General features: G+C 41.9%; 3 protein-coding genes, 1 long non-coding RNA gene and 1 pseudogene across 5 annotated transcripts in view; 3 read left to right on the top strand and 2 right to left on the bottom strand.

Moving 5' to 3' along the window:
* The window catches only part of LOC146495633 (uncharacterized), a 183512-nt gene that overhangs the window by 58363 nt on the left and 100181 nt on the right, over window positions 1-24968 (top strand). The gene's annotated exons all lie outside the window — the stretch shown is intronic.
* Window positions 1165-24968, top strand: part of LOC146495635 (interferon-induced very large GTPase 1-like) — a 123985-nt pseudogene continuing 100181 nt past the window's right edge. The window contains exons 1-6 of the transcript XR_014871080.1: window positions 1165-1247; window positions 6127-6264; window positions 6362-6397; window positions 6480-6511; window positions 6606-9298; window positions 11982-12549. The product of XR_014871080.1 is annotated as an interferon-induced very large GTPase 1-like (transcript). The remainder of the gene's footprint in view (window positions 1248-6126; window positions 6265-6361; window positions 6398-6479; window positions 6512-6605; window positions 9299-11981; window positions 12550-24968) is intronic.
* LOC146495636 (uncharacterized) lies at window positions 2588-5992 on the bottom strand. Its single transcript, XR_014871082.1, has 2 exons — window positions 5085-5992; window positions 2588-4510 (listed from the first exon to the last, which is right to left on the bottom strand). It is a non-coding gene; the product is annotated as an uncharacterized LOC146495636 (long non-coding RNA).
* LOC146495637 (interferon-inducible GTPase 5-like) overlaps window positions 19713-24968 on the top strand; it is a 120946-nt gene continuing 115690 nt past the window's right edge. Inside the window, exon 1 of the mRNA XM_085142699.1 lies at window positions 19713-20286. The gene's annotated coding sequence lies outside the window, so the exon portion shown is untranslated. The remainder of the gene's footprint in view (window positions 20287-24968) is intronic.
* Window positions 22263-24542, bottom strand: LOC146495638 (interferon-inducible GTPase 5-like). Its single transcript, XM_085142697.1, has 2 exons — window positions 23910-24542; window positions 22263-23759 (listed from the first exon to the last, which is right to left on the bottom strand). Exons 1-2 carry the CDS (start codon window positions 24454-24456, stop codon window positions 23122-23124), a joined length of 1185 nt encoding a protein of 394 aa, XP_084998823.1. The 5' UTR covers window positions 24457-24542; the 3' UTR covers window positions 22263-23121.

The raw sequence follows: 24968 nt of genomic DNA on the forward strand, positions 1-24968 counted from the left end.
TTGAAAATATGAGAGACTTTAACTCTCACAACTTTTGGACCTCAGACTGTGTCTAGTCTGAGGTCCAAAAGTAGTCTCTGAGTTCAGTCTGTGGATTTCCTGTTTTACTTTGAAGGTCTTGTCTCATGTTAGTGTATTTTAATCCCTGTCAGTTAGTTCTTGTTGTTGTGTCGTTAACGTCGGTTTACCCTCACTTTCACTGCCTGTTTAGCTTGTTTTTGTATTCTCAGTTTAGTTTGTTTTCTGCTCAGTTGCCTTCCAGCAATAAAGCTGAATGAATGTTTTGAGTTACGTTTGTGTCCGTGAGTGCTGCATTTTAGGTCCTCTCCCTGCACACAGCCATAACATCAATACAAGCTGTTAATGATGTTGTAAACCTTACAATATTAATTATAATTACAAATATTTAGCTTTAAATTATTTTCAAATTTCTATGACAATTGTCGATGTATGAAATACATAAATAAATAAATATTCCCAAAAGTAGAGCACCTAAATCACAGAAGTCCCTCTAGAGGAACATAGTATGAAGGCCAACTTCTTTACTCAAGTAAAAGTAAAAAAGTACAGGCTCTGAAATGTACTCAAAGTAAGCAGCTCTTCAGGGGACATTTCTGTTCAATAAAATACAGATTTACCTGTCATTTGAGATTGGGTTCCTTGGAAAAGTTAGAAAGATAAGCCTTCTCACACACACCATCCCTGTGAAGCCTAAACATCCCTCCAAACAGCCTCTGCCCAGGTGGACCATCATTATTGTACTTTCTAAGTCACTTTTATTTTTGTTTCACTTTTTGTTGTTAATTCAGTTTAGTTTGAGTGAGTTTCCACAGTGAGTTTTCTTGGTTCTTTAGTTCTCGTCCTTTAAATTATTAAAGCATGGAGGGCATATATCAGAGGCAATATTTAGGAAAATCACACAAGTATAAACACATCCATGAAAGCTTCACCAGGCAAGTTTGAATAAATTTCTACCAAACAATAAAAACTAAAATACTTTATTTTAGTTTTTAAAAAACATTATTTTTAATTTTAGTTAACTGAATAGTTTTGACATTTAGTCTTAGTTTACAGTTTAAATTTATAATAACCTATAAACTATAATAACTTTGAAATGGACACGATCACGGTACCGTAAAAACATCACGCTCTGATTGGTTGGAGGTCCACAGGAAGTTCCGCTTCTGACGACCGTCCTTAGAAACCGAAACTAAACTAAAAACAGGAAGAGCTCGAGAGACACGCAGGTAAGAGTTTGTATTGCTGTGGTGTGTAAACGCTTCGTTAAACCGTCCAGTTATGAAACTCTGACTTAAAGATAAAAGTAAATGTGACAGCTCTGACCCGAGGAAGAGGTTTTCATGTCTGCGCTGACACACACACACACACACACACACACACACACACACACACACACACACATCAGTGTTACACTCTTCAGTTTAAGCCTTGTTTTAGTTGTAGGCAAAGAAGGTGCTGAGACGTTACTCATGTTACGGTAAAAAGCAACGACTGTGATGCATTTAAGTGCGCCTGGTAAACGCCATAATCTGCACAAACAGCTGGTGAGGTTGTTAAAAGGTGATTCATTTCTCGTGAAAACATAATCATCACTTTGTTGTTGTTTTGTGGTTTATACACTTTTAGTTTTACATGTGTAACTTTTAAACGTTCCACACAAAAATGAAAGAAATTAAATAAGTATTAGAAAAAACACCCTGACTTTGGTTCATCATCACTCAGTTACCTGACTGTGTTAAACTGTTGTTAACCACTGATGTCTCTTCAACATAAGCCAGGTGGGTAATTATTTTTCTCATGGTGTCACATGAGTAACTGGGACTGCTGTGGAGCGCTGCACCAACAAGATGAACTCATGTCTTTATAAACTGCCGCTGGTGACAGCAGATGTTACAGTTAAATAATGAAAATGTGAAACTTTATCCAACGTTTATCCAAAGCCTGAATATTTGCATTACAGTCAGGTTCATATTCAGAGGTGGAAATGTGAAGCACGGTCGTATCAGCAGCAGATATAACGGTGTGTTCACACCGAACGCGATGGACGCGAACAAAAACGCCCCAAACGCCCCTAATTTGACGCGTGCACATTCGCGCCTCAACGCGTGTCCAAGAAAAATCCATTGAACCGGAAATGTGGGAGGGATGTGGGAGGAAGTTGTGCCAGACCGGTATCTTTGCAAAATGGCAGCTGTCGAGTTAGCGCTTGAAGAGAGAGTCTCCCTTCTCTATGTACTGTGGAGAGCAGAGCAGCGGCGTAAAAGACGCCCTCGCCGTACCTGGGTCCATCAGGTCCTCCAGAGGCGTGAGCAGTTTGGTGAGTTTCACCATTTGCTCCAGGAGCTGCGCCTGGATGACAGCCGATTTCAGCGATATCACCGTCTTTCACTCGGCCAGTTTGAGGACCTGCTTCCCCGGGTCGGTCCCAGAATCGCCCGCCTAGACACCAACTACAGGCGCTCAATCCCACCTGCAGAGCGCCTGTTCATCTGCCTGAGGTTAGTAAAAGTATTTAATACGGTAGTCCTTTATTGATACGTGTGCTAATACATGCTAAACCATCCATTTATACACTGCTAACGTGGATGTGCTATGCTAACAGTGAATGCTCTCTGTGTTTACTGAAAGCAAACTGTGGTACGGAGACGACTGTTTATAATATTTCTAGTGATACTCAGAAGGTCTCATCAAGTCCCGATTTAATTCGATTTATGCTGTTATCAGTGTTTGCAATGATAGCATGGCTGTGGTGTCATATCAATGTATGCGCTCGGTGTTTGCTGATATCAAACTGTAGCATTAGGACCACTGAGTTAACCTTTGTAGTGATACTCACTCCTTTTTATTTAGACCTGGTTTAATTCTGGGATAGTTGAATATTTGTATATAATCCCCGCAGACTGTTTTAGATTATATCTAATATATATCATGTAATTATCCTTATAATTACAAAAGGTTTTATGTAAGATTTATGTTTTGTAATTTGTAATTTTGTAATTTCAATAATGTATTTTGTAACTGCAGTACACATAATACTCATTTTAAACAATTTTGTCCAGGTTCCTTGCCAGCAAACAACTCCTCCAGAGAGGCTGTCCTGGTGAGGGAGAAATTCATGGCTCACTTCTCGGTGGAGGGAGCTGTGTCTTGGCAACCAAAGGAGTAGCCTGTTTGAAGTCCGAGTGACTTCCCCACAACGGCTCTTTTAAGAGCCACCCACAAACCTCTAAAGAGTGTTCCTGTCCTTTTAATTTTTTCTTAATAAATGGAGCTCTACTCCAAAATAAACTAACCTCTTTTTACTCTCTTAAGTAACTTGTCTTCACTATGTTCCTATATACAGTGTGGTGCAAAAGTTTGGGCAACCTTATTAATAGTCATTATTTTCCTGTATGAATCACTGTTACAATGAAAAATGTCACTTACATATATCATATAGGAGACACACACATTCATATACACTAAATATTTATTTCATTTCTCTTTTTTTGTGTCGCCAATTTATGCACCTGCTTGATTTAAACACTTATTGCACACTTTCTGTAAACTGCATTTCACTTCTCAAATATCACTGTGTGTCTCCTATATGATATATTTAACTGACTATTTTTATTGTGACAACCAGTGATTTGTACAAGAAAATAATTACTTTTCACAATGTTGCCCAAACTTTTGCATCCCACTGTATTAGTATGTTTTGTCATTAGTATAATATGAAATAAATTCTACTTGTGTCAAGTCGGGTGCCAATATTTGCTGTGTAGTAGAACAGAGACATTTTGTCATTATAAATGTTTATTTGAAAAAATATAAATTCATTAACAAAAACATTTATCATAAATATATGAAATGTAACTATTTACAGAGAGACAGGAATAAAAAGGACCCAGCTTGGAGTGGAAGAGCCTCAGGGAGAAGGAGGAGAAAAATAAGAACACTGTTTCTGCCCTGGAGAGCTGCTGCCTCATCAGAAAACTACTGATCATTAGGGTCCAATGTTTCCAAATTTAACACAGCTGTGCTGTTTTCAAAAGCTAATTTATAAATTTGAAATTTCACGAATTCTCGTGTCTGAGGCGGCATGCTCTCCAGAGCAGGAACAAGGTCGCGGAGGAAACGCTCCGTTGGAGACGGGCGTGGCCTCTTTAGGGACTCCAGGATGGCCAGCTCCACCGCCGATGGACCGTCCTGGGACCCGTCCCTCGCCCGCCTTCGAGCTGTCCTCCTCTGTGGGCCTGTAAAACACAGCACAAAACAACACAAAGTAATGAGAAGGCTGCTACTAGATTTTCATTTTCAAAATTGAAAAAAACAGGATATAAACAGATTGGTTGTAGATATTTAGTAAAGGTGATCACAAGGGAATTCAAGCAAGTAAAAAGCTGTCAGTGCTTGATGTTCATACCTGTGGGTGCAGCAGCTGAGGGACCAGGGACTGGAGAGCCAGGAGAAGAGACAGCTGAGGACTCTGCTGCATGATTACTTGACTCTATCAAGACAATATTAAATGTTAACAGGTTTAAGACAATAGTCATAGAGAATATATTATTATTATATACTTATTATTATTATTATATACAGTGGTCTCTCATTTATTGCAGCACATGAACAGTAGTCACAGTTCTCACAAGTTGATTCTCAAAGTGAAAACCTTTGTCGATTTTAAAACGTAAAAGTATTATGCCGCGCTTTTTCTCCGTCTGCGGCGACACTTTTGTGCGCCTTTTTTGCTCCCGGTGCAGGTGTGTATTTCCGAATGAGGGTCATAGTTATGAGTGTTTTTGTGCTGTTTTTTTCTATTGGACGTGATGGTTATCAAAACCAAACATGATAAGTTTGGCAAGCGCAGGAGACACGACATGGAGGAGATTTGTCATTTGGGCTGCAGAATGCAATGCGCATAGTTGAAAGCTGTACGGTGCAATAAAAAAAATCAGCGAAAAGGCGAGGCAGTGACGGATGAACAGCGGGACTACTGTATACTGTTTATTAATAAACAAAATATGTTCCTGTATGACAACACGCATAAATTAACTGCCTACATTAACTCAATGTAAACATACCTTCTGACTGACACTCCCCTGCTGCCTCTCCGGGCTGTCCCTGGTCCTCGGGGGAGAAGTTCTCCACGGTCCGCACCATATTACCGGTAGTCTCCTGCGGGGTGAGGAAGGGGTCCAGAAACCCCATGACCGCGAAGAACTTCCATCTTCTCCCCGATCCTGCTGCAGACCCACTCCTCTTCTCCTTCTCTGCCTTCTTCTCCTTATTATAAGTGTCCCTGGGGCTCTTCCACTTTCTCCTGCAGATGTCCTCTGAATAAACGCATTATCTTGTTAGCGGAAAGGTATTTGTACATCAGTGGGAAAATAGCGGGACAGTAGGCGGGCTTGCTAGCTTTTGCGCGGGTTCATCGGGTCAGTCTGAAAATTAAAAAGAAGAAGGAATGAACTTACCAGGTTGCCCGATCTCCTCACTTATGTGTCTCCAAGCTAGGTCCTTTTTATTCCTGTCTCGGTAGAAGTAGCAGCTAGCATCATATAGCTCTGGGTGATTAGCCACGGCACTGATTAGCTTTTCCTCCATACTGAATGAAGAATCAAGGGCTTTGGCTGGATCTGCCCCTTTGACCTAGGTCAGAGCCACGTCACCAGGCTCCTGATTGGTTGTCGCGGTGCGATTTGACGCTGGAGTTCAGATTTTTCCAACTCGAGCGGTAGACGCGAAACGCGCGTATGCACAAAATGCAACACAAAAACTCACGCGCGTGGTTTTATTCGCGAGTCAAACGCGCCAGACGCGCTACACTGACGCGCGTTTCACGCGTTTTGGCGTTTTCGCGACGCAAATCTGCTTCCGAATTTTCGCGGGACCCGCAATCGCGCGTCATCGCGCTTTTCCATTGACTTTACATGTAAACCTGACGCTCTATTCGCGTCCATCGCGTTCGGTGTGAACACACCGTAAGATCTGACGTCCATTCAGCATCTATGAGCTCTGATGTTTCCACCTTTCTGCTCACGAAGATCTCAGATGTCTGCTCTCAGGTCCCAGACTCTTTTTTCTACTTTTAAATATTTCTATTTATTTCTATTTTCTGTTTAGATAACAAAACAAACAGATGATGTGTGGATCCTTTGTAAAGATGAGGAGCAGATGAGATGGAGAACCTTCACAGCACAGCAGCAGGTGGAGGAGAGGCTGAGATCAGATCTGAGGTCTCGTCTTTGAAACCTGACAAAGGTCAATAGAAGTAATAAATCAGACATTCATGAATGAAGTTTGGTTATTAAAGAAAACTCTGACAAAGATCCTGTTTTCTGTTTCTTCCTCCATGAAGGGGAAGAAGATGAGAACAAGGAACGCTCCAACAAAGGTAAAATCTCAAAAGTTTGACTGTTTTATTGGTTCATTCCAGTCACATGATCTGTTCTCCTGGTTTGTTTTTTATCTCGCAGGTTCCTCAGGTGAGGACGTGAGTGGAAACATGGTAGGAAAGTCCAAATTTATACCAAAGATCTTAGAGATAGTTTCTATGACAGTATCAGTCCTTAACAAACTGTTTCTTTGCTTGTTTCCTGCAGTCAGTGAATGTTTCTGATGAACTCACCAAGTATCCATGTCAAAGACAAACTGAGACACTGATTGATAGACTTCAGCTTCAAGACAAACTGCAGCAGAAATTCTCACCAGAGGATTTTCTTCAGATCCGTCCACCTGTGACACAGCACCATGTCACATCTGAGAAACATCTGGCTCACATGTTTGTCCGCAGGCTGATGATGTTAGACTGCAGGGCCAGATATATTCCTGTAAGAGCAGACAGTGCTGAGGGGACAGAGCCAAAGCCAAGGCCGGTGACTGACATCCCTGAGAAGGATTACAGTGATTGGGAGGTTTTTCTGAACACCAGCGTCGACACAGAACAGACTCACCTGCATCCAATGGATGTTCAGATGGCCGTGTTTCGCTGCTCAGACAGCTTCCTTAAACAGACGATGGTCACAAAGCTCTCTCAGTGTCAGTATGCTTTACCTTTGCTGGTCCCTGACCCAGTCACAATGGAGATGGAGTGTCCTCTGTGGACTTTCAGACAGATAACAAAAACCTGGACGGCGACTCAGATCAAAGATGGCTCACCCGTCGTCACCATGAAGAGTGTTCCAGTCTGCAAAGCTCAGACACCTTTGGTGTCATTTTTCCGCCTGGGTTCTCTGTCAGTGTCTAAATCTCAGCTGATGAACGCTTTGATCAACGACCACCACAGCACCTTCTTCCACAGGAACTGCCCAGGAAGCACCAGCTCTCGCCATCTGATGGATGGTGTGGCAGAGATAGCCTGGTACTGCCCTGCTGGGAAACCCACTGATGCCTTCAGGGACTGCATGGCTTTCTGTAATCTTCACGGCGATGCTCTGCAGATTGAAAAACAGCGCGACATACTGATTGAAAAATCCTCCATCAACGTTTTCCTTGTTGCATCTCTGCAAAAAGATGAAGAAAGCAGATCACTTATAGCCGCCCTCCTTAAGTCTCATAAACCTTTAATATGTCTCAGTGTTGATGACAGCTGTGATGCTCTCAGGACTAAAAAGGGAAAATACAAAATGGGTCTCAAAGGCAGAAACCAGTCAGATGTATCTGAAGAGCTGAAAAAGATCATTAGAGAAGTTTTATCTTCTCTAGAAGTTTCCAGTTTGAAACCATCCTTCCAGCTGGAAACCCTGGCTGAGCTCTCTGGAGTCAGAGTGGATGAACGTGACCCAGCCTGTCAGAGAGGCAGATCTGCTGCTCTGGAAATAATGCAGCTGATTACAAAGGATAACCTGGATATCTCAAAGATCAAAGAGGAATTCCTCCCTTATCAAAACCATCTGTGGCATCAGTGGAGCAAAATACACAAAGAACTGAAACATCTCAGAGGAAACAGTGAAAAGCAGCAGAAACTGATGGACATGCGTCAGAAACAACGTGCTGCTTGCTGCAGTAAACTGATGGAGCTGTTCACTAACAGCCTCTCAGCACTGCCACCAACAGACAGAGAGTATTTCCTGAAATGGACTCAGATCTTCATGGATGCTCTCTCCACAGAGAACGTTTCTTCTGTTCTCCAAAGTTATGATGAAAAGTGGTTGGAGGTCTTAGCTCTGAAGAACAAACATGACAAATCTGGTCTGTTATTAATGAAACAAACTGAGCTCCAGGACTTGTCCCACAAACTGCAGTCTGCATCCTTCGGCTTGGAGCACATGTTCAGAGAGATGGGACACATCTATGAAGCCCACAGAACAACAGCCGGAGAGAGCAGAGACGCTGGCTGGTGTAAATACCCTGAGCTGGCTGCACAGCTGATGATATCAGGACACCCAGTGGAGCTGATGGACGGGGATGCAGGTCACCTGCCTTTCACATGGATCTCCAGCCTCTTAGAGGAAGTCATCCAGAAACTGGGGGACCAGAGAGTTTTTGTGTTGTCAGTGTTGGGCCTCCAGAGCAGTGGGAAATCATCACTGCTGAGCTCCATGTTTGGACTGCAGCCTGCAGTAGGTGCTGGCAGGAGTACCAAGGGTGCCTTCATGCAGCTGCTCAGAGTATCAGAGGACATGAAGACAGACTTTGACTATGTTCTAGTGGTGGACACTGAAGGCCTGCAGGCTCCTGAGCTGGACGGTAACACCACCCATTACCGTGACAACGAACTGGTGACATTTGTCGTTGGTCTGGGAAACGTGACTCTGATCAGCATCTTTGGAGATGATCTGTTGAAGATCCAAGACGTTCTGCAGATTGTTGTTCAGGCTTTGATGAGGATGAAGAAAGTTCAGCTTTCTCCCAGATGTGTGTTTGTTCAGGATGTTCCAGATGTTGCAGCAGCAGAGAAGAACGTGGACGGAAAGAGACGCCTGCAGGAACATCTGGACCAGATGACCAAACTGGTCCAGCTGAAGAGGAGCTTTGTGATGCTGAGCGCTTCAGTGATGTCATTGACTTTGATGTTCAGGAAGATGTGAAATACTGTGGGCAGCTGTGGGAGGGCAGTCCACCCACGGCTGCTCCTAATCCAGCTTACAGCGAGAGCCTCCAAGAAGTGAAGAACACCATCCTCTCTAAAGCTTCAAAGTCTGCTGGGATCACTCTCTCACAGCTCAGAACCAAAATTCAGGACCTGTGGAACGCCCTCCTCAGTGAGAACTTTGTTTTCAGTTTCAAGAACACACCTGAAGTTGTAGTGTACAAGAAAATGGAGGCCCTGGCCAGAAAGCAGACCTCAGACCTGGTGAGTAATATTTGAACCATTAAAGATATTAACCCTGATTCTTTTGTCCCCATGATAGAACAGAGAAAACCCAACTCATAGTGGTCAAAACATTTTATATTTCTTTTTATTCAATCATCTTCCGGAAGAGAGAGCCCTGCACAGCCCCAAAAGCCAGTTGCAGGATCTCTAACATTTGAAGCTCCACATGTGTCTTATCTGGTGTTATTTCTGTACTCCAGACGTCACACAGTTTCATTCTAAACAAAACTCCTTCTATTCAGTTCCTCTTTTCTGTGTCTGATTTATTAATATGTCTGTGCACTAAAACTTCCTGTGCAGCTTGCAATAACTTCCCCTTTCTAAGGTCTGTTGCTAGGGCAACCTGGCTGAACTTAGTTTCACTCTGTCTGTTGCTCATACTCTACAAAAAACATGCAGTTTCCTGTCAGCCTGTGATCTAGTCTCAAAGCTGGCCTTCTTTTATACATAAAACAATCTAATGAGAAGATACGCATTAAAAAATATCTATTTATTTCATAACGAAGACCAGCTTCTTAATATGACTGAAAGTGGAAAACTTGATAGTGCAGGGGTAAGTTATTAACATAAAGGGGAAAAAGAGGATATTTTATTAAGGAATAAAAAGTTTTTTAAAAAAGTACTTTAAGGCTGAAACAGAGAAAGAAATTCTCTCTCAGTGGAGAGGGCAATTTGAAATCGAAATTAAGAAGTTTCACGATGAGCAGCTAAAGCCACTTTTCCATTAGTACCTACTCAGATCGACTCGGCACAATCAGAGTTCCTGGTACCAGGTACTTTTTTATTCCCTGTCCTACCTGGGTTCCAAGCAATCCAAGCAGGAACTAAAATGTGATGTCATCAGACTGCATGCCATCGATTGGCTGGTCAGTAGCGTCACTCAATGAGTCATGAGAGCTTTTTGTTCATGAAAGTCAAAGCTGCCATTTTTGAAACTTGTCAACGGAGGAAATGGCTACAAAAAACAACGCTGTGTTATCCAAGTCTGACAAAAAGTCACAGATCGAGCCAAGGGTATATTTTTTACATCGAAGTCTACATTTGTCGTAACGTTCGTGTCGCATATTAATTACGTCACAGGATGCTAGGACGCGTTGCTATGACAAAAACCATGCACATCAGGTAGTACTGGATTGTAATGGAAAACCAGTCGGTCCATGGTGAGCCGATCCAAGTAGGTACTAATGGAAAAGGGGCTTTAGAATCAAAAGAAAACTGGACGAAGTCATCCAGGAAAAAAATGTTGGCTGGATGAGAAGAACACAATTTGAGAACAAGTTGGCACAAAAAAGCAGAGAGCTCGATCAGAAGTTGGCAGAAGAGGGCAAAGATTAAGATTAAGATTTGATTTGATATACCTTTATTAGTCCCACAAGGGGAGATTTCATAAGGCTTGAGAACACAAAAAAAAACACCTCTGCACATGAAAAAAAATCTAAAAACACCAAAGAAACACATGACAAGCAGCAGGGGTGGGTAAAGGGTGGAGACAGCCGATTTAGACAGTACATGCGGGCCTGCGTGCGCTCGTCTCCTTGATCCACCGTCAGCGTCGGAAGGGAATAAGCGTCGAAGTGTCCAGAGTTCAGCTGAGACAGTGTCTTTCGCCCCGCCAGGCTAAGTAAACAGTCCTCCAGCCAACCCAGTGGCTTGCATGGAATGGGGGGGGAACAGTCTAAACACAGTCGTTATCAGGGTGTTTTTTGTTCGGCTCCAGCCTTGCGACCGCAGCTGGCGCCAGCACTGGAATTAGTGTTTAGGTTTGACAAAATCTAGGCTTAAAATCTACACTTTGTACTAAATCAGAGCAATGAAAAAACAAACAAACAAAAACAACGAACAAACAAGACACATACTTTCCTATTGGTGGAAAAATACCCCATGTCAACCAATCAGAAAATTATATGACAACATGCAGCATTTGATTTCTTAGGAAGAGGGAAAGTTTTGAGAATGGCAGCGATGAGAGCGATATTGATAGTGAGTTTTGAGATGTGAAAAATTTGTGACATTTAGCAAGTTTGGAGTGTACAGTTAGTGTGTGGTGTAGTCGTTGTTTTGTCTCGTGTGACGAAACAATGAGGGCCTTCAGTGCTCAGCTAGCCTGCTTTTGAAAGATCTTTACACAGCTGATAGGCCACCTCTGGACACACCCATGCCTCAGCAGGTGGTCCCTATCAGCTAATTTGTCCCATGTGTAGCCAGTCCACAGTGGATTAAAAACTATGTCACATAAAACACTAAAAACCATGCAATAGAAACAGAATAAAACCATACAAATAAAACTACTCTCATAAAAAAAACACTAAAAATCAGACTAAAAACAATATAAGATAAATACAAATTTCCACTGTGTGACATCAATACAGTACGTTAAACAGATTTTAAAAGGTGACACATAGAGGTAAAATCAAAGTAGTCAAAAATGGTCAATTATACCCTGGACCCTCTGTGATGGCTCTGCGCGAATTCAGTGTAATTACTCATAAACAATTTGAGTTTAGTTTAATTTGTTATGCTTTAGTTTCCAGTTTTCAAAGATTGAAAGGCCACCATAATGTAATTTTGTTAATCTGAAATACTATAATGTCAGATTAAAGTAGATATAGCCATCTTCTGTAATCCAATAAAAATTAAATGTTCCCTTGTTATTTTTGTTTAGGAGCAGCATGGGGAATTCAAAAGATTCACTGAATCAGAAGAAATTCCTGGAGTTAAAGAAGCCCTGCAGAACAACGACACTGCTGCAGCAGCTGCAAGGATTCAACAACATTTAGAAAGACAAAATAATATCCCACTAAATATCGCCATCACAGGAGAGTCTGGGGTTGGTAAATCCACCTTTGTTAATGCCCTCAGAGGACTATGTGATGAGGAGGAGGGAGCTGCTCCTACTGGTGTTACAGAAACCACCTCAGAGGTCACACCGTACCCCCATCCAAACTATCCCAATGTTACTTTATGGGATCTTCCTGGAATCGGCACCACCAAGTTTCCAGCTAAGAAGTACCTGAAGCTTGTTGGATTTGAGAAGTTTGACTTCTTCATCATCATCTCAGACACTCGCTTCACGGAAAATGACGTGAAACTGGCTCAGGAGATTCAGAAGATGAAGAAAAAGTTCTACTTTGTTCGCTCAAAGATTGATGACGATATAAATGCTGACAGAAGAAAGAGAGACTTCAGTGCAGAGAGAACTCTGACAACAATCAGAGACAAGTGCGTTCAGGGTGAGTGTCTGATCACTTACAGCTGAGTTTGATAACTTTGTAGATTGACTTGTTCACTTGTATGAATAACATGTTCACTTTCAAATTTTAATTGATTTTTTATTTTTATATATGTAACTATGTCGACATGTTTCTCTATCACGCAGGACTCAGAGGATCAGGCTTTGAGTCTCCACAGGTCTTCCTGGTGTCCAGCTTTGAGCTCCACCTGTATGACTTCCCTCTCTTACAGCAGACCTTAGACAGAGACCTTCCTAAATACAAGAGGGACACTCTGCTGTCCAACATCGAACCAGACAAGATCAGCCAGAACACGTGTGCCCTACACTGATATACGAGCCGTCATCGTTTCACCACTGGCTGCAGCAGAAATAACTAAAGAGCTCCTCCAGAATGTTCTGACCCAACTTGGACACACAGACCCATTAATGGCTGTAAAGAAAGTATCCAGGTGGATTCCAGTAATTGAAATCCCAGCAGCAACAGGCCTTTCTTTGACTATAACTTACAGAGTTCTGACTTTTATCCTCAAGCAGCTTACTGATGATGCTCAGTTTGTGTTTGAAAAGACTCTGGGTCTGTAAAAGTAAAGGTCAAAGAAACTTGGCAACACTTAATGAAATTCATTAAATTCACTCTCAATCCCAATCAAGATTCAGCTGCACATTTGAACCAGTGTCCTGTAGCTGATCAGAGCAGAAACAACAGACCAACTTCTACCAGCTTCACACACTCAAACTTTCCTCTTCATCACATCAGCACAGGAACAAATGTGATCTTATTATTTAGATATGAACCGTGTGCAGAAAAGAAATACAAGCTTTTCTATTGTTTTGGTAATTAATGACAGTACTTCAGGTGATATATGAAATGATTGCTGCTGTAAACGTCTTCATCTGAGTATATCTGTCATCTGATTTAATAAATTGTGATGAAAAATTGTATTTAGTTGTTTTGTTGTTTCTTCAAGCATCATAGCATCGTACGATGTAATGTGATAAGTAGAGGTGTGTAGAACAGAAACTGCTCTGTTTGACTAGATTGTGATGAGTCTTCACTTGACTCCAGCGGTCTCAGTCAGGAACTAAAACACAAATAATGCAGATATGAACTGTAACGTTTATCGCCATAGATGGAACATTCCTCATGTTTTCATCTTATTTTAAACTGGTCAAAAACCTAAAGAACAAACAGCATCATTCTCCAGCTTTCATCTTTCAGCTAGAAGAAACCTTTTTTTATTCTTATTCCTGTTGGAGATTATGTTTCGGAATTTCAGGAGCAGGAACTCTCCTCCAAACACGCTGCTTCCGGTTGTCATCTATATAGGTTCCCCCAGTTCTGCAAGCTGTTCGTTCTCGTTTACGTGCCCCACCCCCCTCTCTCCTTGTTTTCAATTCTTTAACTTCTTCCTTTCTATTTAGTGCACAGGGATCTGACAGGCCTGGGAGCCGTCGCCAGTCCCCTTCGAGGCCTTCCCCAAACCGCAGCTCAATTCATGTCCAGGCCTTTGCCTTTACCTACTAAAACGCTGTCAAATCTAAAGTGAGGACGTGGGCCCGGCTAGTAAATTTCCAGATGAAGCTCAGCCTGTCATGGTCCGAGTGAGCGGCTGGTGTTTTTCTTTTCCTGGCTGTGTTTTTCCAGATCTGTCCCAGGCCAGAGCCCGGTCCACTCTCACCCACCTGCTGCTCATCAGCAGTAATCAGTGTGGCTGCATTTAAGCCCAGTGTCGTGCGAAGGTAGGTATCCCTCCACTGGAAAATATTGATTTCCCTTGTGGCACCTTCCCTCCTGCTCACTTTGGATTCACTACCACCTCAGGTCAGAACCATCTGCCGCTCACTCTGCTGACACGTCATGAAGCTCACAAAGCAGTTAAAAAATGGAGCGATGCTTCCTTTGTCCCTTTCTGTCTTTTTGTGTCACAGTATGACATCAGCTGTTGACGCTTCATTATTTCTTGTCTGCACACCACACAAAAACTTACCCTGAAATGACTTCTTCAGTCTCAGCTCTGTCCTGGTTGTTGTGTCCTTGGCCAAGACGCTTCACCTGCCGCCTACTCGTGTTGGCCCGAGGGGCCGATGGCGCCATATGGCAGCCTCGCTTCTGTCAGTCTGCCCCAGGGCAGCTGTGGCTACAACTGTAGCTGCCTCCACCAGTGTGTGAATGCGAGAGTGAATGAATAGTGGCAATGTAAAGCACTTTGAGGGCCTCGAAAAGCACTATATAAATGCAATCCATTATTATTATTATTATCAGCTGACTGCAGGTTTCCCCAACCTTATAAACCAGGGGTCTAAAACGTAAATGAGCTGTGGGCCACTGCAAGAAAACACCCCCAAATATTTCTGAAATGTGGTGTTTTGTTTGTTTGTTTTTTAATTTCAAATATTGTATAACAAGACAAAACTGCAAATGTGAATGCAAGTTTTTTTCTCGCACTCCTAACTAACTGAAGCCTTTCATTGAACTACCAAATAAACACATGGGTCCTCTCTTTCTGGACAGACACGTGGCAGCACTTCTGCTATCATTGTGTTTGTATTTAACAAAATTAAAGTGCAGGTTTGTACTCTCTGTTCATGTTGCCTTCATATTACATCATTTTTGGCTTTTTAAATAACTTATTTTAACATTGCACTCAACAACAAACAAATTCTCCCTCACCAAAAAAAAATCACTTCAACAGCCAAATTGTGTTATATTTCTTAAAGTCAATATACGGACCGCAAGTGAGGTGGTGTGTGGGGTGATGCAGGCCGCAAGTTTGAGTCCCCTGTTATAAACAGTACCTTTGTACAATGACTGAAACTAGCACCACTGAAGGAACAATGGGCTGGGAGGTCAGTTCCTTGATGCAAAATGCAAACTGTCTTGGCCATTGATCAGCCACCACTGATCAATGGCCAAGACAGTTTGCATATTAATGATGACAAATTGACCTCACACCTTATTGTTCATTCAGTGATGCTAGCTTCAGTCATTGTACAAATGTGCTGTTATAAGGTTGGGGAAACCTGCAGTCAGCTGAGACTGAAGAAGTCACCTGGATGATGATGAAATGTTTCTTCCACTGAAGAAGAAGAACGTTACGTCCAGATGAACAGAATCAACTCTCTGGGACTCACTGGTTGGTTTGAATCACTGGTTTCTGATTGATAATAAAAACATAGTTTACTCCTGATGTAAGCATTTCATGTAGCAGCTCAAACTCAACCTGTAATTATTTGTACAGTCAGTTAACTGACAGTAACATTTTGGTCTGTTACAGTTGTAATGAACAAATTCAATATAAGCAGCTGCTCACACCATCAGTGGATCAAGAGAGATGGAAAAACAGAAGAAGTCCTGTTAGAAGCTGGTTAAACAGAAGATCCCTGAGAATGAGGGAAAATTCACTAATGAATCACAGTTAGAGATTAGTGCTGTCATAATACAAAGTAGTTGCATGCTGGTATAATTGAATAATTTAACATAATGCTATTGTAGCCTGGATTACCCATCCATCTTCATCCGCTTTATCCGAGGCCGGGTCGCGGGGGCAGCAGCCTAAGCAAAGAGGCCCAGACCTCCCTCTCCCCAGCCACCTCCTCCAGCTTATCCGGGGGAACACCAAGGCGTTCCCAGGACAGACCCAGGCCAGCCGGGAGATATAATCTCTCCAGCGTGTCCTGGGTCTGCCCCGGGGCCTCCTCCCGGTGGGACATGCCTGGAACACCTCACCCAGGAGGCGCCCAGGAGGCATCCTTGTCAGATGCCCGAACCACCTCAGCTGGCTCCTTTCGATGTGGAGCAGCCTGGATCACTAGAGATTTATTTTCTACTGGCATGTTGCCAGCAAATGAGATGAGGTACTTTGCTATTTTACTTTGTTAAAAAATTCTATTTCTATTTTGGAGGAACTGGACTTCATTGTTTGTTTACAGGTGCCAGAACAAGCAAGCCAAAAAGATCCTAGAAGAGTTGTGCAATACTTGGTTTTCATCTTGTTGTTCCATACTGTATATGACGAACAAGCTAAAAATAGCAGACTCATCATAGCACACTTGTGTCCATCCTTGTGTAGTCTGTCATGTCTCTTGTGTATGTCTAGTTCTGTCTCTGTCTATTCATCTGTTTCCCTGTCCCGTCTTTCGAGAGTGTGCTGGTGCATCCCTGTGTGGTACGCTGGTTGCACAACAGCTGACAAGAAGAGACTACAGAGGGTCATCAGAACTGCAGAGAAGGTGACCGGCTGTCCACTCCCCTCCCTGGACTTAATTGCCAGCTCAAGATGTCTCTCCAGAGCGAGGGCAATTATAAAGGACCACCTCCATCCTAACCACCACCTCTTCAACACCCTGCCCTCTGGAAAAAGGCTCAGATCCATCAGGTGCAAAACCAACAGACTAAAGAACAGCTTCTTCCCGTGGGCTGTCAGAACTCGTAATGCAAACTAAGAGTGTGTAAAGACTTCCCCAACACATCCACCCTGACACTGCTGTTGATCATCTATGTGCAATATCTCAGTCTTTCCATGTTCTGTGCAATATTTTTGGCTCATGTGCAATTATTTTGGTCCCAGTCTGTTTCAATGTTTCCTACACATACACCATGTATATATTTCCACTCACATATGTATACATATACACTGTTTTTTATTTTATTCTATTTATTGAATTATTTATTTATTTTCCGCCTTCGTTGTATATCGGTTTCTCTTCTTCTTACTTTAGCACCTTTGTGGTTCAGCTACCCAATTTCGCTGTGCAAGAAACTGCACAATGACAATAAAAAGCTCTAAGTCTTTCAGTCTCTCTGTTCCCCGTGTCTTAGTGTGTCTCTATTTTGATATTATTTTGATAGCCCGTTGTCCTGTCATCAGTGTTTTCAGTTTTGCTTCCTCTGGCTCATCATGTCTGATTAGTCCCAGCTGCATTTCTGCTTGTTTCTCATCTCCTTGTTATACTGCCTGTGTATTTAAGTCTTCAGTCTTTCTCTGTTCGTTGTCGTGTTCTCCACGTTAGCTGTGTGTTTAGTGAGGGTTTCATAGTCTCTTGTTTATGTGTAAGCATGAGTTCCTTAGTTGCCAGAGTCTTTGTTTCTAGTTTACCTTATGCTTGATTCTTTTAGTTTAGGGTGAGTCTGTGAGTCTGCATAATAGCAGGAGGGTTTGCTTGAATTCAGAAACTTTAATGTAAAAGCAGCTCTGTTACTAGTTTACGTTTTGTCCAGGTGTATAGAGTAGGAAGGTGATTTAAGACTTTCTTTATTGAACAGTGCTTCTTTAAGTGCTTAATGATTTGGTGAGCTGCCTCCATGTGGTTATGATACTGAAACAATGTTGTCCATGTTTATTCTTTATGCTCACAAGTTGTTCTGTTCCTTTCCTCAGATTTGATAACTAGTGTCCACTCTTAAACTGGTGGATTAGACTGACTTCTGTGATTATTAATTCTAAATTATTCTTAGACATTACAACAGGTCATGTAACTAATTAGATTGCTTTTGAGGTAACATTGTGATGTAAATCTCTGAATTGAGGTTTGCAAATGTGAAAAGGGTTGACTGCATTTGCAAGCACCATATTCCATTAATATTAATTGCAAGGCACTGTATGCATGACATTATGACTGGGGATGATGAAACATTTCCCCCACTGAAAACTTCGAAACTCGATACGCAAACCATAAACCCTGGTTCTCTGCAAAGCTACGCAACCTGATGAAAATCAGAGACTCCGCCTTTAAGTCCAACAATAGAGAAGCTTAGACTACAGCCAGAGCAGACCAATCACGGGCCACCAAAGAGGCAAAGTGGCATCATGCAGATAAGATCAACACACATTTCACAAGTACAAAGGACACTCGGCGCATGTGGCAGGGCATCCAAACAATCACGGGCTACAAGCCAACACCTCCGGCATGCAGCAGTGATCCCTCCCTGCCGGACCAACTAAATGACTTCTCTGCACATTTTGAAGCAGAGAACAAAGAGCCAGCAAGGAAGATGCCCCCCTCCCCCAATGACCAAGTACTCTGTCTGGCCACAGCAGATGTCAGGATCACACTTCGCAGAGTAAACCCGCGAAAGGCTGCAGGACCTGACAACATACCTGGCCGGGTGCTTTGGGAGTGTGCTGACCAGCTCGCAGGCATCCTCACCGACATCCTAAACACATCACTGAGCTCAGCTGTGGTACCTGTATGCCTCAAAACCACAAAAATCATCCCAGTGCCAAAGAAGTCCACTGTGTCCTGCCTCAATGACTACCGGCTGGTGACACTTACGCCCATCATCACTAAATGCTTTGAGAGGCTGCTACTGAGGCACATGAAATCTCAGCTTCCACTGAATCCGGACCTGCTACAGTTTGCTTATCACCAAAACTGCTCCACAGATATCTCATCTGCTCTTCACCTTTCTCACTCAGTGTGCTTAGCCCACTGCTGTTCACCCTGCTAACACATGACTGTACTGCACAGTACAGCTCAAATCGCATCATCAAGTTTGCAGATGACACAACAGTGGTGGGTCTCATCACCAACAACGATGAGTCTGAATACAGAGAGGAGGTACAACACCTGGTGGACTGGTGTCAGAATAACAACCTGTCTCTAAATGTTCAGAAGACTAAAGAGATGGTTGGTAACTTCAGGAAGAGCTCAATGGCCCACACCCCACTGCACATCAACGGATCTGCTGTTGAGATGGTCAACAGTGTGAAGATCCTGACCTATCTGCAATCCAAATATTCTTACAAGAGGGCGCCAATACCCCCCAAAAAACCCTCTAACATGTATCTTTATGTAACAATGCAAAACTAAACAACAAATCAATATAATCAGCAATATACAGCATTAAATGGCAATGAAAAATTTTTTCTTCCACATTTAGCCCTAATTACTTTCATGTTCTTCATACTGATTTATCCTTTTAAGTGTGTAACACATTTTAAAACGGTGCATGTTTGTACAACTCTTGAGATTATCTTCAAGAGAATTCCATATTCTTATACCTTTAACTGTCGGACACATTTGCCTTTGTGTGGTCTTAGCAAACTTATGCTTAAGTTCTCTGACTGCTAGGAGCCTCGAAGCAGAGGCTGAGGAGTGGCAGCATTCTTACACTCATCAATCACCAAAAATGTAGACGTAGTTTTAATTCACTTGAAAGCCAGAAAACTAAAAAAACATTTTCATTTGTTGTCATCGATCGTCCATCTGGGCCTTCGAGTTTCTGATTGTCATACTTTTATCTCATTTAGTGCTCAGTTCTGATAAAAATATTAATTGTAGATGATTTTAACATCCAGATGTTGAAAATCAGTGACAGTAGCCTTTACATTTAGAATAATGGATTACACATGAGGACTCATCACAGCAGGTGTCTTTCTGAAAGTGCTGTAACTACGTTTAAGGATCTGCTGTTAAAAAAAGTCTCAAATGAGAAGTGGTCATGGGCCGGCTGAGTCATCTGGATTTTTCCATGGTGTCCCTGTGGTCCCGCCTCTGGGCGGAGCCCTCGTCACTACACCTGTTATACTCACCTGTGGGAGATCCAGGCCAATCTGCAGGCAGTATTTAAGACTAGAAGAGGAATCAATCTGTTTCACCGTCCCCAACTGCAGCTTCTCCACACCCCCATTAACCAACCTCTCCCTCTGTTCATCGAGCCCCCTCCAAACATTCACTGCTGTGCCTTAGTTTCACTGTCACTGTTACACACTGAAGGAGGACGAGGTTCATCCAGGTGCACGCTGAGGTTTATTGCTCTGAAACACAGCAAAACAGCCGTTCTGTGTTACTGACGGCTTCTGTTACCATAACTGGCCTGTGGTACTTTTGTAAGGGATTACTGGGCCAGTCACTTATTTGTCAGAGTGACTGTCTGCCACCTACTGGTTACTGAGTTAAAGCAGTAACTCGTAAGCTGGAGAGGAAATGACGTGTCACAAATTTAGAAGATGATCATTTAGCCTGGAGAAATAGTTTGTTGCTTTATAAGAAAGCCCTCCACAAAGCCAGAACATCTCACTACAACCCTAAGAACAACCCCAGGTTTCTCTTCAGCTCTGTAACCAGGCTGACAAACAGTCAGAGCTCTGTTGAGTCAACCATCCCTTTAGCACAGAGGTGGGGGAACTCCAGGCCTCAGGTCCCGAAGGTTTTAGATGTGTCCTTGATCCAACACAGCTGATTTAAATGCTAAATGACCTCCTCAACATGTCTTGAAGTTCTCCAGAGGCCTGCTAATGAACTAATCATTTGATTCAGGTGTGCTGACCCAGGGCGTGTTATCTAAAACCAGCAGGACACCGGGCCTTGGTACCTGGAGTTCCCCACCGCTGCTTTGACTAGTAATGATTTCATGAACTTCTTTACAAATAAAATGTAACCATTACTGAAATAAAAAAGCCAAATTTGATAACTGTTGATATTTTAGACTCTTTTTCTCCAATCGATCTTTCTGAGTTAACTTCAATAATTACTTCCTCCAAACCATCAACGTGTCTTTTAGACCCCATTCCTACAAAACTGCTCAAAGAAGTCCTGCCATTAATTAATTCTTCGATCTTATATATGATCAACCTATCTCTAATAATCAGCTATGTACCACAGGCCTTCAAGCTGGCTGCAGTTAAACCTTTACTCAAAAAGCATCTCTAGACCCAGCAGTCTTAGCTAATTATAGGCCAATCTCCAACCTTCCTTTCATATCAAAAATCCTTGAAAGAGTAGTTGTCAAACTGCTAACAGATCATCTGCAGAGGAATGGTTTATTTGAAGAGTTTCAGTCAGGTTTCAGAGCTCATCACAGCACAGAAACAGCTTTAGTGAAGGTTACAAATGATCTTCTTATGGCCTCTGACAGTGGACTCATCTCTGTGCTTGTCCTGCTTGACCTCAGTGCAGCGTTCGATACTGTTGACCATAATATCCTATTAGAGCGATTAGAACATGCTGTAGGTATTACAGGTATTGCACTGCAGTGGTTTGTATCATATCTATCTAATAGACTCCAATTTGTGCATGTAAATGGAGAGTCCTCTTCACACACTGAGGTTAATTATGGAGTTCCACAGGGTTCAGTGCTAGGACCAATTCTGTTTACATTATACATGCTTCCCCTAGGCAGCATCATTAGAAGACATAGCATACATTTTCACTGCTATGCAGATGACACCCAGCTCTATCTGTCCATGAAGCCAGATAACACACACCAATGAGTTAAAATGCAGGAATGTCTTAAAGACATAAAGACCTGGATGGCCACTAACTTTCTGCTTCTTAATTCAGATAAAACTGAGGTTATTGTACTCGGCCCTGAAATCAGCATTAGCTCAGAGTAGGTTAGTTAAGTATAATTCAAGTTATTATAATCATTTTGCTTTATTATTATTTTTTATTCTGGTTTGCTAAACTGCTTTAATAAAATATCCTGCTATTAAGGTTTAAATTGTGAACATTCAGTTTTTAACTTAATAGTATTAGTTGTAGTGTAAATAGCTCTTAGATGTTACTCCAGAATTTTAAAATATAAGTTTCTTGGGGCTGACTGTCCAGGCCACTAAAATGAACCCTGTAATTAACAGCTAAACCGGTAAATTATCTAGAAGGGAACAGGTGTAGCAGACATAAACTGCACCTGCTCTCAGGACCACCATTTCCATATCAGAGGCAGGAAAGACACCTGGATGGCCTTGCAGCAGTTTGAGCTGGGCGAGTCCTCTCACCCACATTGGTTCCTGTATAGGGGTGCTGGCTCTGCAGGTTGACAAATTTCTAACAGTGAAAAATGACTTAAATCATTTTCTGAACAAGCTCTTAAAGTCATTCAGTTTAGTTTTCAGTTGTTATAGATATTATCCACATGCATTCTGACAAATTAAGAAATTGGTGTGGGGACTTGTGTTTTACTTTTAACCCAATCATGATGAAGCTCAGTGTTTAGGTGCTCACCAGTGTTTCTAATATTTTGTCTACTACACATATAGAGACTATAATAACTCACCCGGTGTTATAATGTGTTGTTTAGTACATTGGAATATGTTTTTTAAGGGTCATAAATAATGCTAATGCAGCACTTTATTAATAATAAGAGAATGATGGTGATAAACAGAGTTCATAACTGTATTATTATTGTTGTAGCTCCTCACTGCGACCACTGGAGGGCAGTGAACACAATATACAGTCAACACAAACACCACAGAGCAGTTTCTGTTCCACACACCTCTGCTTATCACATGACATCATACATTATGCATACCTCAGTATTTATTATGGTGGAAGATACGACATGGTGATATAATATAGCAAAACCAATTTCATTATTTGATCTGATTTGGACAAAATGTTGACATTAAAAATTAATGAAATAATTAGGAAAAGCATCACAGCTTCAAGTCAGTAGCTCTTCTCCACGGTACACAGTTTATGAAAAGTAAGATTACACTTGTTTCTGTATTAATGTGATGAGCAGGAAACAGTTACTCTGTTTCTGTTCTGATGAAGAAAATAAGCCTTGAAATTGTTTGCACACTGCAGCTTAAAATGTGTCAACAGGTGACTACTTTACTTTATAGTATCACACTGATATGTTCACACCCAGAGCTCTGTTGAACACCCTCTGAGCATCATCAGAAAGCTGGTTGAGGAAATAACTGAGAGTGAAGTAGGTTGTTACAGAAGAGATGCCCATTGATGCTGCAGTTACAAATAGGAAAAACTTTCTGGATACTTTCTCTGCTTCCATTAATGCAGCTTTACCTTGAACTGAGATAAACGTTTTCATGAAGAACTCTTTGGTTATTTTTTCTTTAGCCAGTTCTGACTTGATGACAGCACACAAATCATCATATGACACACCTGAGCTGGCAGCAAGTTTCTTCAGCGACTGCTTATCAAGACCAAACCCAGTTACATATTCTGTGACAACTGAAAGCATCATGATGAGATCAACATTAACAGACAGCTCAGGAACTGGAACAGCTGCTACAGCTCCAGACAGAAGAGAGTAGTACTTTATTCTGGACTGAAAAGCTTCTTTCTTCTTGTTGATGATCTCCAGGTTGATGTTGGGCATGGCACGCAGCAGAGCATCTCTCTTGTGTGCAGGAAGTTCTCTCTCTAAGGTCTGTTGTAAGAGAGAGAAATCATACAGGTGGCGCTCAGAGCTGGACACCAGGAAGACCTGTGGAGACTCGACCCCTGAATCTCTGAGTCCTGTTTTACAGAAAATACATGTTAACGCAAATAGATATCAAAGCATTTTTTTTTAACAAGGAAAAAATCAAACTAAGTTCTGAATATTTTTAAATAGTTAATCGACAAAATCATGTTACTTGGGTAAAAGTGATTAGATAAGAAACTCACCTTGAACACAGTCGTCTCTGATTTTTGTAAGAGTCTCCTCTTTACTGAAGTCTTTCTTTCTTTCCTCACCATGTATGTTGTTGTCGATCTTTGAGCGAACAAAGTAGAACTTTTTCTTCATCTTCTGAATCTCCTTTGCAAGTTTCACGTCATTTTCTCTGAAGCGAGTGTCTGAGATGATGATGAAAAAGTCAAACTTCTTCAATTCAACTTGTTTCAGGTACTTCTTAACTGGAAACTTGGTGGTGCCGATTCCAGGAAGATCCCATAAAGTAACATTGGGATAGTTTGGATGGGGGTACGGTGTGACCTCTGAGGTGGTTTGTGTCATGCTAGTAGGGGCAGCTCCTTCATCTTTGCTCTTTATGCCTCTTAAGGCATTAACAAAGGTGGATTTACCAACCCCAGACTCTCCTGTGATGGCGATATTTAGTGGAATATCATGTGGTTCTTCTGAATCCCTTAAATATCTTTGAATTCTTGCTACTGCTGCATCAGTGTTATTGTTCATCAGATCATTTTTAACTGAAGCAAATGAAGCCTCCATGTGGACCCTTAAATAAAAGGAAAAGCAGTTAGAATCACTGCACTCTCATCTCTGAATACAGATGATATCATAAATCCAGTATCAGTATATAATCTCGAAGGTTTCTTCTTCTTTGTTTCTAGCTGCTCGGTCACACTTTTAGACCCACAGACAAATAAAGTATCAAACAAATCAAACATTAAACATTAAAATTTAATTCAAGCTGATCTCTGATTTCGTCCAGAAACTGATCAGTAGAGCAGAAAGTCAGTCCTAACTCAGACTTTAGATCCATATTTAAATTTAAATGGAGACCAGAGAGCATGAGACCATGAATCAGTTTGACCTCATACATGTGGTTAGCCCAGTGTGTATGGCTCATAAGCATGACCCTCCTGACGTGATGGAAAAATACTGTAAGCATACTGTAACTCCCTCTGGGGGAGCTGACCAGAAATCTGCAGATTCTCACTTGATAAATAAATATTTTCAAGCTATTTCAGAGGAAAGAAAATGTTTGATGTGACACTAGG

This window comes from Neolamprologus multifasciatus, chromosome 19, assembly GCF_963576455.1.
Source record: "Neolamprologus multifasciatus chromosome 19, fNeoMul1.2, whole genome shotgun sequence".
Taxonomy (NCBI): Eukaryota; Metazoa; Chordata; class Actinopteri; order Cichliformes; family Cichlidae; genus Neolamprologus; species Neolamprologus multifasciatus.

What these genes read in the sequence shown, in the direction of transcription:
- LOC146495638 (XM_085142697.1), bottom strand. Translation starts at nt 24,456, where the DNA reads ATGGAGGCTTCATTTGCTTCAGTTAAAAATGATCTGATGAACAATAAC. An exon ending in CAGAGACGACTGTGTTCAAG is followed by an intron (nt 23,760 to 23,909) that starts GTGAGTTTCTTA and finishes TCTGTAAAACAG; the next exon opens with GACTCAGAGATTCAGGGGTC.